We start from the raw sequence: 13494 nt of genomic DNA on the forward strand, positions 1-13494 counted from the left end.
CAGAAACCCGAAGCACCTGAACCGACAACTTCTCCTGCAAACCCGAGCGTAAAACAGCGAATAACCACGGTTCAAAAAACCGAGCCCTTAATCGCCAAACACCCCAAAACCACCAGATCTGCAACAGTAAACCCTACGGCTTAGCAATATTAGCGCATATGTATATCTGTTCCATAATGGCGCATACCTTTTCTTCTTTTCTTCTAGATCTGCAACAGTAAACACTAGACCTTCTAAGCAGTAACCTAAAGAATAGGTACGGGCCGTAAACACGTCAGTGGCGGCGGTAGCAACAACAGATCTAGACCTCTCGTCCAGCTCTCTCCCTCTCCTGCGATAACCGTGTGAACCGTGTGTTTAACTGATCCTACAGCTCTGATACCACTTGTTAGGGTATCGGATAAGAGTAGGCTCAGTCAAGGTGACCTACGTCCACGGGTTGCAACTAGGGTTAGGATTTTATTTCTACCAATTACAAAGGACCTATCAACTATTTATAATACCCAAATTAGGGTTTACAACTTGTTGACCAAGAAATTGTAAAATAGGAAACTGTATATCAGGCTTAGCAATATTAGCGCATATTCGTATATGTTCCATAATGGCGCATGAACAGTCACTCACTTTTGACAGTTATACGATTCCAGAAGATGATCTAGAATTGCACGCCGCCCGCCTGCTGGCCAGGCGAATCTAAGTTCTCTTCTGGTTCAGATTAGACCATCTATCATTAGAGCATCTACCATGTTCCATGCATTCTGCCACTGCATTCTGCAACTGCAAAGCCTACATATCTAACATCAACTGCCTACATGTTCTTGTCAAGCTGCAAAGGACTATAATGATTTTACCACTCTAATTAAGCTGATGCAGTTTATTATGGGACTGGATAATGTATATCAGCCTGTAAGAACAAACTTGTTAACAAGAGAACCATTTCCCTCTGTCAAAGTTACTTTTTTTATTGTGTCTAGAGAAGAATCTCATAGGAGTACCAGTGGTAGTTCAAAAGGTCAAAGTGTTTCATTTGTTTCTACGTCAAGTCAAATATATGATCCTAAGAAAAAGATGTTAAGAGGACCTAACCCAAATCTTAAATGTAGAACACACAACCTAAGCGCCCCGACGTGGTGTTTCGTGCCCCCATGCTGATTTGGCATGGGGGCGTCGATCCACAACACACAACCTAACAGTACAGATTCTCTCAAATTTTACCACAATTTTCATTATAGGTCATCGGTTATGACTACGGAAATGCAAATTTGATAAACGTTTCGTTAATTGATTATAGTTCTTAGCCAATATCCATCTAATTTTCTGGTAGCATGACACTGCAATATATATTAATGTAAAAATGAGTTACGTTGTGTTACCAAGTTTCATTTACATTGTGTTCCCGAGTAGGGCTTTTCATTTTTATCCAAAACCCGAAACCCGACCCGAATTCAAAGCCAACCAAACCCGAATTAGTGACTATCAGAAAAATCCGAACCCGAGAAACCTGAACCCGACCAACACGAACTTTAAATGGTTTGGTTATCGGGTCACTTTTTCCCTCCAAAAACCCAAACAAAAACGACCCGAAAAACCCAAAACACGAAAGCCGAAAAACAAAAACCAACACTTATTGTTTTTCTTATAGAAATGTTTTGGTCTGGATTCTTTAATATATGAAACATTAAGTTTCGGGACTTTTAAATTTTACAATAGCATATTGTCAAATAATGTTTGAACTTTGATGATATTTTTAAAGTAGCAATAGAATTTTGACGATATCTCGTAAAAAAACATTAAATTTTCATTTTACATCTAAACCCAAAAACCGAACAACCCAACCTGAACTAACCCGAACCCGAATAACCCAAACTTTAAATGGGTCGGTTATCGGGCCAATTTTTCCTAGAGAAAAACCCGAACAACCCGACCCCAAAAACCCGAAACCCGAATAAAAAACCCGATGAACACCCCTGTTCCCGAGTTTATTTAAATAAAGAAAAGAAAAGAAGTGGAAGGAAAGAAAAACTTGGTTGTGTTCTAGAGTTTTTTAGGAGGGAAGTGAAAAGAAAGATGAGAAAAGAAGAGAATTTGATTCAAAATTTCATCCTTCCAAACTGGAAGGAAGTGTAAGGAAAAGAAAAGAAGAAAAGATGAGAGAAATCAGAGGAAAGGAAAGAAAAAGGAAAGAAAAGGAAAATTGATCATGTCTTTTGTTTTCCTTTGTTAAGTAAACTCGGCAACACATCGTTAAGAAGAAAGGAGAAATGATTTAGAAGGAAGTAAGGGAAATTTGTGTTTCAGAGGGTTTATTTTTTTTTCTTTTTATATGGAGAGAAAAGAATAGACAAGAGGAGAAATGGATGAAATTTTAGACTAAAATTCATTCTCCCAAATGGAAAAGAAAGGGAGAGAACGGAAAGGGAGAGAAAAGAAAGGGAATGGTTTAACCGGTGTCGAATGGTCCGGTCAAAGATAAGTAAAGAGAGTCTTCCTTAGTACCTCTAATTAGATAGGAAACACTAAGAAGGGTGTCGAATCCACAAAGAGTCTGTGGTTCGTGTTATAAACTAAGTTGATTAAAGAACGATTTATTAAGCTTGCTTAATTGGTTTTTATCTTTTTGATTGTTTGGTTTGAAAGGGTGTTGGAATGTCCAGTGATTTGTGATTTATACTAAGAACTAGATTAATGATTATACTAACAATGTGATACTTGATTTGGATTAAAAACAATACTAGGTAAAAAGATTCACACTCGGTTCGAAATCATAAGCATCAAGGTTCTATTTCACAATTAGGGTTTCAACTAATATCAACAACGAGATTAACGGGGTTGGGTTTCAAGGTTTAGGTGTCAATAATCATCAACATAAGTAATGGACAAAAGTACGCATCGTTACTCAAGAACATAATAAGCCCTAAATCATATCATAGCATAATTATCCGAGTTCATTTCGCAAAGTCAATGGTGCAAGTAATTATCAACAATTCACGAATTCAAAACAAGACTAACACAATTAATATAATTGTTCGAATACATAAATGTTTAAAACAATAATTTATAACCCAAATACTTTAACAAGAACCCTAATAGCTTACAAAAACTACACTAGAGTGAAACTTGAAGGGTTAGTCGCTCATGGCTTGATGAACTTGGAATTTGGATGAAAGACTTGAAAAATCTTATTCGATCTTGATTTTCAGTAGTGTGGAACGATTAGAAAGTGTTAGGACGATGGATGATGAATAATGATGGTCCAAGAGATGTTATGCATATCCAATAAGGTGTAGATTTAAGATTCGAGGTGTGTGAGTGAGTTAAGCGTTTAAAGAAAAGTCAATTAATGTAGTTAACACAAACTTGTAGATTTAAGATTAGAGGTGTGTGTGTGAGTTAACCGTTTGAAGTCGGGGTAATGTTAAATTTGTTGTAAAATATTTATAATAGTTGCTAGATGTTAAATTTCCTATGATGTGTGTTAATTTTGCTTTGGTTGCTCTACGTCAAGTGAATTCAAACTAATGTAATGCAGGGGTGTGCAAGATTTAGGTTCGGCTCGATGAACTGACCCGGGCCAATTCATGAAACCTAAGAATACCTTTATCCGATTCAATTTTCAGTCCTCAGATTTCATAATTATTGGTTTTGGGTCGTTCGGGCCCAACTCAACGAAACCCAAGATGGTTAAAGGAAGTTTTTGAACTCAGATGTGAAACTCGAATGAATTGTGGACTTGGAAGCAATGTTTTAAACCCGGACTTTAAAATGTATCGGGTAGGGCTCAGAAATGGTTCAACCGATAGTACCGGACGGTAATATCGGGTTGACTAGCTAACCCTATAACTCCATAATAATACAAGTTCGTCTCAAAAAAATAATCTAATAATACATGATTCATAACCATAATAAAAAATAATCCAAAAAGTACTCTAAAAGTACTCGACTTGAACTTGGAACACAACAATGGAATGAGCAGATAGCCTCGATGGAAAGCTTGGAACTGTCTCCAACAAGCGATCAATGAGCGCTAGGCTTTTTCACCTCTTTACCGAAATATGTAAGGTAAATCTCAGAATTGCCAAAATTTTATTAAAAAATTAAATTTAAGATTAACAAAACCGGTATTATTGAAATACTTCCAAAAGTTTTACTTGGAAGTATCAGCTCAAAAGACTAGATAATATTACAAATAATATTTGTGTTTCAGAAAATGAAAAGCTTTTAAAAACTCCAAAATAAAAAGTACTTGAAGTAGGTTGAAGAAAAAACCTATTGACTTTTTACGAACCAAAATAAATATCTTTTGATTTAACTAGTTATAAAAAGTGTCGCCGCGTTGCGGCGAACTTCTTTTATTATTTAGTCTGTGTTTATATGTGTTTGAAATCACTACGAGTGCGTTTCACACGGAACCGTTGACAAGAATAAAAAGAAAATGTAGAAAAAATACTAAAATATAACCGAAAGAGAATCAACTAAAAAAGTTGTATGGTAATGATGTTGTTCGGAAGAAACCCGTACTCAGAGAGGAGCAAATAGTAATGGGTACCGGTACCGAATTTCCTGAACCGAAAGATCCTAAGTACCAGTTCGGTACTGACGTTTGGCGTTCCTGGTACCGATTCGCTACCGGTTTTTACTTTCATATACCGATACCGTAACCGGGGTATCAGTTGGCATCGAGCTCATCCCTACCCCTGAAACTAAAAAAAAATGTTGTACGATACCGTTGTTGTTCGTACGGTACCCGTGATCAGGGATCAGCAAATGGTACTGGGTAGCAGTACCAAATTTCTCGAACTAAAAGACTATCAAACTCAATCCGGTACCGACTTTTGGCGTTTTATGTATCAGGTTGGTGCTGGTTTTTACCTTCATGTACCTATAACAAATCGGTATTTTCGATACAAGTACCGGTTGACAGGAAACTTATCAAACTTAAAAAGTAAAGAAAATATCAATAATAAACTATAAAAAACTATATCTAATTTTTATATATAGATAATTTTAATTATATTATAATATAATTATAATTATAATATATTAAATATACTGTTTATTGCATCCTCTTTTTAATTTAACTAGACTATAGGTGGCTAGGATTTAAATTTAAAAACAATCGTTTGGCTAAGCCAAACCCACGCAGGCTAGCCACACCCCGCCATACCGACCCAACATGCAATTAACCAGCGGTGCCCCTAGAAGTACACGTGTCAACCCATACCCGAAACCCAGCCCCACCATACTACACGATCTTATTAGAATAACAGGATAATACTATATTTAAGATTAACAAAACCGGTATTACTGAAATACTTCCAAAAGTTTTACTTGGAAGTATCAGCTCAAAAGACTAGATAATATTACAAATAATATTTGTGTTTCAGAAAATGAAAAGCTTTTAAAAACTCCAAAATAAAAAGTACTTGAAGTAGGTTGAAGAAAAAACCTATTGACTTTTTACGAACCAAAATAAATATCTTTTGATTTAATTAGTAATGTTAATAATTTGAATGATAACTGAAATAAATAAACCGGAATAACAAATTCAGTGGATAAACTAATGGTTCGGTTATAATATTTTATATAACTAGTATCTATCGCCCGCGTTTTACAACAGGTCATTAAGCTGAACAAAAATTAAATGTAAAAATGATAAATCACGCACACATGTTTCGACGTGTTAACTCACAAAAATTAGACTGAAAAAGTGTAACACCCTAACACGCTTTAACTGAAAAGACGCAGCGGAAATTCGCACCATAAAAATTTCTTTCATTAAAAACGTTTTGACCTACTAGCAAGTTCATTATGAAACACTTTCTTACATTATATGCATCTTTTGTACTTATTTACATAATAAAAGCATAACTTATAACTATCACTTTACAAAATCAACATTCCCGTACAATCTATCTCGTGACTCGGTCTTTGATCGCTACACCTCATGGTGATAATCTGTGATTTGTACAACCTGCACCCACCACATATTCACAATGTTAGTATACGTTATTGATGAAACAATGGTTAACCGGGCAGGGTTAACACACTGGTCTCGTCAAGAAGGGTTAATCCCTTCCTCTCGGAGATCGCTGGCTGGGTCACCGGTGGATGATCTCCTGCACAAGGAAACAAGCCGTGACTCGTAACAAGGAGGATGGAGTGGGGGGTGCTCCTTGTTACCACTCTCCGGCGTGAGAATCAGTAGTTTGCTTGGGAAGCAAAGCAAGATAGTAGTAGTAGTGAGAGTTGTGAAGAGATACCTCAAACCTGGTTTGGGGTCGGTATTTATAGCCGAGGAGTGAAGGAGGAGATTGATGGATGGGCTGACGACGAGCTGCACCGTTGCAGGTGTGTCAGTCTCGCCGGCCGTGGGGGTTACGCCACGTCAGCCCATTGCTTTAATAGCTCTGACAGGGGACTGTCGCCGGCGCCACTTGCCTCGTGGTGTCAGCCACTTGCCTGGCGTGTCAGTCCACTTGTTGGATATGCAGGGTGCGGTGTGAGCCGCATCGCTGCATGCGGTAACGTCTGAAGTTACCGCGTCTCCTACTTGTGATCAAGAAATACGCGAGATGCGGTGTTGGCCGCATCATCGTATGTGGAGACTATTTGCTGGCTTCCCTTGTCGTGACGAAAATGGCCATATGATGCGGTGCCAGCCGCATCGATATGCTCATCTTCTTTCGTACTTGGGTCAAGCTATTCATCTTCGAACCGAATGGGTTCGAAGGATGTGACCGCATGGGTGCGGTTTGCTTACTGGTAGGGGTTTGTTTGATGCGGGTAATGGTCGTTTTGGGACCATACCCCTTCAGTTATATACGAGCAAGATTCTTAATCATGTAACCTCATAACGTTCTATCCACATCTACTTTCCATCGCATCGTCCTTCTAGAACTATTCATTCCATCCGAGTGTCTAATCCTTGACGAACTTCAATATAGCACCTGCATTACATTCATGCTCGAGTCATATTGTTAATAACATAAATACTTAAGTGTATTGAAACCACGTATGCATTACATACATAATTGTGTACATACATCTCTACTCACATACAAACTTACATACATAACTACATATAAACATACCTTCTCACATACGTACGTACACACATAACTACCCACAACATACATACTCACATACATACATACATACTTAACTACATACAACATACCTTCTCATATACATACATACTTAACTACATACAAACATATCTTCTCACATACATACATACATACATACATACATACATACATACATACATACATACATACATACATACATACATACATACATACATACATACATACATACATACATACATACATACATACATACATACATACATACATACATACATACATACATACATACATACATACATACATACATACATACATAGATGACTACCTACAAACATACCTTCTCACATACATACATACATGCATACATGACTACATACAAACATACCTTCATAAACGGATCATAATTACACACGTGCATACCTTCACACACACGTACATGTATTTTCATAATTACAATAACACATTCGTACATACGTACTGACTCGTATTCATGATTACTTATTAGCTTAAGCGTATTTGGAAGAAGTTAAATCAATTCATACATACCCACGTACTTAGTTCAAGAAATTTACAAACTTTACATTTGTTTCTGACCTCCACCGTAAGCTACGGTGGCTACCGTAGCTTACGGTGGCCCCCAAAAGCCTACAGTAGCTTCAATCTGCCTTACGGCAGAAACAAAATTCCCAGCACCCACCGTAGCTTACGGTGGGCACCGTAAGCTACGGTGATGCCCAGTTCAGCCCCCATTTTAAATACTAAAACTCGCATAACTTGTTCGTTTTGCGTCCGTTTCACTTGAAACCTGTTCCTAAACATCCGTAAAACAAGTCCTTACATATTAGACTAAGAATCCTCATCCCGGGTCCTTAATCATTACTAGTTTTATTACCGTTACCTCACTTATTCTTATTTATTCGACCCGTTTGGTCCACAAACTACCTTTGACTATCTATATCAATACTCATCTTAATACTTTGAATCATTTCATACCATACATAGCTTTCCTTCATTTATAGACAAGAAAGTCCTTATGTATACTAAGAAGTGAGTCAGAAGTCACTTACCTTAAGCGTTAGTGTTCATGCTTGATTCCTCGCCTCCGCTTGACCCGTTAACCTTCCGTTCTTGAGTCCATGCTAATGTGATTCCTATCCTTTCATGTCATCACAATCACATTATGATTAGCATTTTTTGCTCATTCATACTAATATTCGTTTTTCCAACTCTTATCTACATTGACTTTCACTAGCACGCATACGACATGATTTGTCAACCACTTAGACCATATTAACGACATCATATTAATTTCATACATAATGTTGTATAACACATACAACTACATGATCACCTAGTCACATACACAATATACACAACCAATTTACACATACTTATGCTTTCATAACTCTACATTCGACAATCGCATTGTTCAACATTCACACACTCAAAATTATCATCTTACATAAGTACACGACATAACTCCAACATTATCACTTATCAATAAACTACGCATTTCACATTCGTACACATTCACTCTTAATCACCATAAATCAAGCGCATCAATTACATGGTGAGCATCACATCATTGGAGCATAAGGTACAAGTTCCCAATACATAACTTTTTACCAAACCATACTTTCAAATCCGAATTCTCATATGGACTCTTACCTTAAGCGTACTTAACTTATTATTTTGCTAACGGCTACACCATAAGCACCTTCTATACATAATTACCCACAACCTTCATAAAATTTCACAATTTTGCTCTCTTAGGCATTTTATCGAACACTTGGCGGGTGTATTGCTAACAAAACATTATGTACAAGCATTTTTTGCATATTCTTACTAACTCATAACAAGATCATCAAATTCCACTAGAATCATGTAATTTTCATACTATACCCATATTATCTGACAGTTACTCGTTACATACAACATCATACATCAATCTTACACAACTAATGAACATGCATGATTATCCATATCATCATCTTCACTACTACAAGTGGGTTTCATCCAAAATCATCAAATTACTTAGAATCTTGCATAGTTCATGTTCTATATTGTGATTCTAACACATCTACATGTTCAATTTCATAGAATTTCATGGATTGTCCATAACCCACTTCATAGCAAGATCATCAAATCATAAAATACAACTTACCACATGTTTGCTAGGGCTAGATCATCAAGAAAACGAGTTCATGCATTCGATTCTTGCTCCATAACACCTTCAATTGCTGGATTTTCTTGTGGTTAGGGTTCATACCCCTTCTCCCCCCTTTCTCTTGTGCAACCGTACGCACACAATGTGTGTGTGTGATTTTTGTTTTATTATATTAGGTTTCCTTTTTGGCCATCTTAGCCCCTCAAGTTTACCATACTTTCTTAGTTGCCACAAGATTCATTCCCTAATCTATTGTTAGGCATTTAACTAGGTTTATTTACTTAGTTGTTGTATTTTATTTAATTACACATGGTAACCTACTAACAAATTTCATTATTCGACTTTTGGGGTGTTACAAAAAGTAAAACATAGAAAAGTGTAATTAAGTCGGCCTAGGACACGCGACTTTCAAGGGAGCTGTTTCACCGTAAAAAAATAGACGTAAAAACATTGAATCACACATGCGTGTTATAACGTGCTAACTTATAAATAGAAAATGGAAAAGTGTTGATGTTAAAAATAGAAAATGTTTGTTACAAATATGTAAAAGATGAAAACAATAGGGGTAAAAGTGTAATAAAATAAAAACTATAGGAATTATGTAAAATACTAAAATATGAAGAAAACAAATTAAAAGTGTAAAAGCTAAAATAAAAGGGTTAAAAGAAAAGAAAAGTGGAGGAAGAAATTTTTATAAATTAATATTAGGATAAATAATTATACGTGTATAATAACCAAAGTAAACAATTGAAAATAACTAAAAAACAACAGTTTCTTTTATAAAAAGCAGAAAATAACTAAAAATCAACATTTTCTTTTATAAAAAGCATATTTCATAAAATTATTCTTGTAATTTACATAAATAAATATTAGTTAAAATTTGCTTTACACTATGGAGTATGGGGCGGGGTTGGGGCGTGGGTTGGAAAGGAACGCCCAAGTCACCACCCCGGGTGGGCTTGGGTTTGGGCGTGGCCCCATTGGCGTGGGATTCAGCCCGGGCGTTGGGCGGGGCTACCCACATGACATGGTGAAACCTCATTGGCCAAGAGCACTAGTCACGCCACTCAGCCACGCCCCACCATACCCCTTTGAAATTGGCTTTTGGTCTTTGGTGCCCCATACTCACGTGTCGCACCATGCCCTCAACCCACGCCCCACCATACCCCACGGTCTTAATCCCCTCCGTATAAAGCCGATGCTTGACCGAACTATCTTTTCCATAACCATAACTTAATTAACCATACTGTTTATAATCAAACCATCCTATTATAAAATAAAATAAAAAAAAAAAAGCTAATCAAATCATCACAATCATGCCCATGCTCACACGTTTATCTATATGACCGTTTATATTATCTAATATTTTACTCATATGATACAAATAAAAGTTGAGTTTTTCATATATATTTATAGATTCTGGTCCCTACCCACTAGAATTTGATCAAGTCGTACAATTACGTATGTTGCTCCCTTGACTACCTATAGCTTGATGTTTCTGTCCCACCACCAAGGTTGCCAATTCTAACATGAACATCTACTTTCTAGCCATATCTAACTACCACAACCCGAAATTCGTTGGGGAAGTGGGCCACAATGGAGATAATATTTGATCACTTATTTTGCACCAAACCGCTTGCTCCTCGCCCATGGTCTTGGTTTGATCATCTTGGTCGGTTAACTCAAGCTCCTTCTCTAACAATCTAACCCAGTTCTCAACCTCCAACATGTCATGATCGGTTACTAGTTGCGGCTCAAGCATGTTCCAAAACGACTCGTCCTCCTCATAGTTGCAGCTGGCTTTATCTTGACCTGATGAGTTGCAGGATATGGTTGAAGTGGGGGTTGATGGTTGTTGATCTATATCTTCAACTGATATTGTAGCTATGGGTTGTGTCGCTTTCGGGTTTGATGGTTTTTCTTGATTTGTGTGCTCATTTGAAGCAAGTGAGGATGAAGGTGTTTGATTTTTGTTGTTCATGAGCAGTGTTCTTTTCTTCAAATGAGTGTTCCATACGTTCTTGATTTCGTTGTCCGTTCGTCCTGGCAAGTGAGACGCGATTTTCGACCACCTGCCATACACCATCATCATATTAGCTAGTTAGATTAAAATGTTGCAATGAGTTGTGTTAAACGTAACACACCCCCTCTATTTTTATGTGTCACATCAAGAATATTCCCTTATTTTAAATTCACACTAAAAGTAAAAAACATTTGATTAGGGGAAGGGGTACGTTTAGTAAAATACGCTTTTATCTTATAATTAAGTAACTAAAACATGATCAACAATGGATGGTTAATTACTTGTTTCCAAAGGTGGCGTGAAGATGAATAATGGATTGTTCTTCTTCTGGAGTAAAATTGCCCCTCTTGACATCAGGTCTTAGGTAATTTATCCATCTCAGACGGCAACTTTTTCCACATCTTAGCAAACCTTCAAAATGAACCCAACACTTAAATCAACCAATTAATTATTGCATCATAAGTGCATGATACATGCATAGTATAAACTTGTTACCAAAAGGCTTGTTTGTAGTGTGATGGTATCAAGGTATATATGTATATAGTGTGTGTGTGTTTGCCGTTGTAAATAAAAATTGATGGTACGTACCTGCTTGTTTGGGGAGAGAACGCCAATTGGTGTGGCCGTGTTTCTGGATGAAAGAGACCAGTCGAATGTCCTCCGCCGGACTCCACGGCCCTTTCTTCACCTTAGTTTTGTCACAGCATGGTGAACGTCCTCCTGCCATATTTGTTAGTTAGTTCGTTACAATATGTATGAATTATGGTTGAACTCTAATTCTTGTGCATGCTTCCTTTCTCTCTATATATACACCATATATATAGTATGTATGTATGTATGCTTACGACACGATTTATTGGATTAAGTTAGGCCCACCTTTGTTATTTATTTTCTCTTTGTTTCTCAGTTTATGACTTTATCTCTTCAGTGCACCCACCATGTTAAAAAAATATAATAAATATATATTTGAAGTTGCAAGATAATTCAAATAAAATTAAAACTAGAGAATTCTTTCTGAGCTAAATTTTAAACTGAATTTAAGATTGGATTTATTAGTGAGCATTCTAAAGGATACTTTTTTAACCACATACGATTAATAGAGAGTATGCTTGATATCTGTAAAGCCGACGAATAATAAGTAATGAATACTTGACGTGTTGGAGATTTGATTTTATAATGGTAAATGCAATGTAATCCCTAACTATAAGTCATTGTTTTTAAGTTAAAAAACTTAGTATATAGTTATTAAAATGAAGTAAAAACGAACTTAAGTTGTGTTATTTTTAAGTTATTTGTACCTTTTTGACACTGAATTTTACATAATTACATAAAGCAATGCACTTAACTCAATTAGGTTCTGGGCCAATAAAAAGACCTTTAGTCACTTCTCTTTATTTAATTTAATATTAAATTGCATAATTAAAATATAAAGAAATATGCCTAGAGACATCATGATGAAGTCATGAGAGTGCACCAAGTCCTTCGCTTGATTAATTAGGTTACCCTCCCATTTTAACGCCTTTTGAATTAACTTATCCGTTTTACATAACATTATTATAATTTTATAATTTAGGAGACGTAAACGAGTTAAGCTAGCTAGATCAAGTCTGATCAAGTTGAATTTAATGGTTCAAGTTTGTGCTTGTTTCAAACTTTATATTTTAACTTTGAGTGCTGCACGTGGGTTAACTAATTACAAGCTCGGTTTGTTTACTATATATTAGTTTATTATCATTATTACTATTTAACATTTTTGTTTTTATATATGTGTGTAGTTTTTTTATATAAAAATATATTCAATTTAGTTTTTTCATTATAGTTTATGCAATTATATATTAGAGTAAACTGCCATTTTGGTCCCTGTGGTTTGGTCACTTTTGCCACTTTAGTCCAAAACTTAAACTTTTTGCATCTGGGTCCCTGTGGTTTCAGTTTTCTTGCCATTTTGGTCCAAAAATGAAATCAGGTCATATTTGCCTTATACAATCCTGCTATTTTGTCATTTTCCGCAGGTGCAAAATGATCATTTCTTTTTTATAAATAAATACCATATTTTATAAGACAAATATGACCTGATTTGCCCATGAGGAAAATGACAAAATTGCAGGATTTTATAAGACAAATATGACCTGGTTTCATTTTTGGACCAAAATGGCAATAAAACTGAAACCACAGGGACCCAGATGCAAAAAGTTTGAGTTTTGTACTAAAGTGGC

At 36.1% G+C, this 13494-nt stretch overlaps 1 protein-coding gene and 1 long non-coding RNA gene across 2 annotated transcripts; both read right to left on the reverse strand.

Annotated features, from left to right (window-relative positions):
- Positions 1–5802: 5802 nt before the first annotated feature.
- LOC110928034 lies at positions 5803–9374 on the reverse strand. Its single transcript, XR_002586088.1, has 3 exons — positions 9253–9374; positions 8156–8244; positions 5803–5971 (listed from the first exon to the last, which is right to left on the reverse strand). It is a non-coding gene; the product is annotated as an uncharacterized LOC110928034 (long non-coding RNA).
- Positions 9375–10631: 1257 nt separating this feature from the next.
- On the reverse strand, positions 10632–12054 carry LOC110929815 (transcription factor MYB58). Its single transcript, XM_022173004.2, has 3 exons — positions 11867–12054; positions 11560–11689; positions 10632–11327 (listed from the first exon to the last, which is right to left on the reverse strand). The coding sequence occupies exons 1-3, from the start codon at positions 12003–12005 to the stop codon at positions 10814–10816; spliced, it is 783 nt and encodes a 260-aa protein (XP_022028696.1). The 5' UTR covers positions 12006–12054; the 3' UTR covers positions 10632–10813.
- Between the last annotated feature and the right edge of the window lie 1440 nt (positions 12055–13494).

The sequence above is a fragment of the Helianthus annuus genome, chromosome 3, assembly GCF_002127325.2.
Source record: "Helianthus annuus cultivar XRQ/B chromosome 3, HanXRQr2.0-SUNRISE, whole genome shotgun sequence".
NCBI lineage: Eukaryota > Viridiplantae > Streptophyta > Magnoliopsida > Asterales > Asteraceae > Helianthus > Helianthus annuus.

Coding starts and splice junctions, on each gene's coding strand:
- LOC110929815 (XM_022173004.2), bottom strand. CDS start 12,005: ATGGCAGGAGGACGTTCACCATGCTGTGACAAAACTAAGGTGAAGAAA. Junction 11,690..11,866: donor TTCTCTCCCCAAACAAGCAG/GTACGTACCATC, acceptor TTCATTTTGAAG/GTTTGCTAAGATGTGGAAAA. Junction 11,328..11,559: donor CACGCCACCTTTGGAAACAA/GTAATTAACCAT, acceptor GGTGTATGGCAG/GTGGTCGAAAATCGCGTCTC.